This window comes from Leucopleurus acutus (genome assembly GCF_964270905.1).
Source record: "Leucopleurus acutus genome assembly, chromosome: X".
NCBI lineage: Eukaryota > Metazoa > Chordata > Mammalia > Artiodactyla > Delphinidae > Leucopleurus > Leucopleurus acutus.
The window spans coordinates 45,676,716-45,679,452 of record NC_139148.1 but is presented as its reverse complement, the minus strand read 5'-3'; the positions used below and the strand labels follow the sequence as shown (position 1 = coordinate 45,679,452).

Genomic DNA, 2,737 nt, shown 5'->3' with positions numbered 1-2,737 from the left:
GAAACAAGTCCAAATATATCACAATAAGTGTAAACAGACTAAACTTGACCATTAAAAGACAGAGATTATTATATTAGATGTTTTAAAAGGTCCAACTATATGCCATTTCCAAGAGATATGATTAAAGCATAAAGGCATGAAAACGTTGAAAAGTAAAAGGATGGAAAATTATATACCACACAAATCCTAAGAAGAAGAAAAGTTTGTGTTGCTATATTCATGTAAGATAAAATAGACTTCAAGGAAAAAATGCATTATCAGAAATAGAGAGGGTCATTACATGTTTACCAGGAATATATAACAATTCTCATTTTGAATATTCCTAATAAAATACCCTCAAAATAAGTAAAAGAAAAAAAAAGAACTACAAGGAGAAATAGACAAATCCACCATCATAACTGCATATTAACATACCTTATAATTATTGGTATATTACAACCAAAAAATCAGTTTAGATATAGAAAATGTGAACAATACGATTAACAAATTTGATAACAGACTTATGTGGAACTCTGTATTCAACAGTTAGAGAACATACATTCTTATAAATCACATAGGAAACATTAAAAAATATTGATCACCTATTAAGCCATAAAACAAGTCTCAATAAATTTCAGAATTTTTATCACACAGATCACATACTCTGACCATAATGCAATTAAAGATAGAGTTCAATAACATAAAGATAAACTTTAAAATCTCTAAACATTTAGAAACACACTTCTATATAACTTGCAGGTCAAAGAAGTAACCATGATGGAAATGCTGAAATACTTGGAACTGAACAGTAATGAAATATGACATGGCTGAACTTGTAGAAAAGCAGTAGTTAGAGGGAAAGTTACGTCCTTAAATGTGCAAAGTAGAAAACAAGAAAGACTGAAAATTAATAAGACTGGTGTCCAATTTAAGAAATTAGAAAAATAACAACAAAATAAATCCAAAAAATGTGGAAGGAAGGAGATCAAAAAAGATAAGAGCAGAAATTAAAGAAATAGAAAACAAAGACAAAATAGAGAGGAGCAACAAAGCCAAAAGTTGGTTCTTTGAAAAGACTAGTAAAATAGACAAACCTCTGGTGAGATTGATCAAGAAAAAAAGTGAGAAGGCACAAATAACCAATATCAGCAATGAAAAAGGAGACATAACTACAGATTGTATACAGCAGAGAATAAAAAAATAAGGAAACTATGCCAATAAACTTGAGAAGGCGGACAAAATGCACCAATTCCTAGAAAACTATAACTTACCAAAACTGACTCAAGAAGAAAAAGAAATGCTGACTAGTCCTCTAACTACTAAAGGAATTGAAGCAGTAGTTAAAACTCTTCCTACTAAAAAACAAACAAAGGAACAAAAAACATCAGGAGGGAGAATTTTCCAATTGATATGTGGATGACAGGTAGGTGAAGAAATATTAATCCCCTTAGGCCTGGAAGTGTCCACGTAGGCCTTAAGGCAGTGGAGACCCTAGGCAGGCCACTTCTCTCTATGGGCAGCCTCCTGTGGAGATCCTTAGAGGGTGGCCCTTAGTGAAATGGGGTCTGACAAATCCCTCTGCAGTCCCTGCAGGTGGTGAACACGAATGAGTAACATCCAGCACTCAGTTACTGCTCTGTAGTAAATGTGCTAAGCAGGGCCGAAGAGGAGCTCTAAGACTTGGACAGCCTCTTCAGTAGCCAGCTTCTGTAGTCTTCTGCTCACTGAGGACAAGGGGCCTGCGGAGCTGCTGGAGGAGTCTGTGTTCCAGTTGCCAAGAAACACCACACGACCCAAGTTGTGACTGGATGGGGTAGGGTTGGGTGCAGGGAGGCCAAGCAGGGGCTTTTGGAGAGTGTAGCTCCAGGTAGAAGCCCTGAAACTCTGTCTTCGCGAATATCAGATACTTCTATCCATTTGCAGCTGATGAGCCCTTTTAATGGTGTCCAAGCTAGCTGCAGGGTGATGGTTCTAACAATGATGCATGTTCTGCAAATAAGAGCTTTATCATTATTTTGAAATAGTTAATATGAAAGAGTTCAATTGGATTTGAAATCTAATCATATTATCACAAGATATTTTTAACAATATATTTGTCAGTGAAATAAAAAGAAAAGCTGTTAGATATAACTTCACTTTTTAAACATTTTTGAACAATTTAAAAGTTGGTTTGAAATACTTTATCACCTAATTGTACAAAGAAAGATTTGTATTGATGGTGACCATTATGAATTTGAAGAATACATCATTAAAAAGTCTTGATCAGGATTTTTCTGTAGCCATTTTAAGCATAAAACCTGATATAAAATAAACATGTTATGGAAGCAGATTTCAAGTTTCTCATTCAAAATTTTGAAAATATTTTATTTAGAAGTTTAATATTCACTTAATATTAAAAAGAAAAGACCAAGGTGGTTTTACAGGAGAATTCTACCAAACAGATCATTCCAAAGTCATATAGCATCTTCCAGAATATTGTAAATGAGGAAACTTGACTCATTCTATGATACCAGCAGAACTTGATGCCAAAAGCAAATAAGGATAGCATGAGAAAGGAAAATTAAAGACCAATTTATGGACACAGATACAGAAATCCTAAACAAAATATTAGCAAACTGAATCTAGTATTGTAGAAAAAGGAAAAGATCATGACCAAGTTATGTTTATACCAGAAATGCAAAGGTAGTCTAACATAAGGAAAATCTATAAATGTCATTTACCACATCATCAGATTATTGGAGGGAAAAAAACATAATCA

General features: G+C 33.7%; 1 protein-coding gene across 1 annotated transcript; it reads right to left on the bottom strand.

Moving 5' to 3' along the window:
• Window positions 1-655: 655 nt before the first annotated feature.
• Window positions 656-1,451, bottom strand: KANTR (KANTR integral membrane protein). Its single transcript, XM_082864124.1, has one exon. It carries the CDS (start codon window positions 1,144-1,146, stop codon window positions 916-918), a length of 231 nt encoding a protein of 76 aa, XP_082720250.1. The 5' UTR covers window positions 1,147-1,451; the 3' UTR covers window positions 656-915.
• Window positions 1,452-2,737: the final 1,286 nt, after the last annotated feature.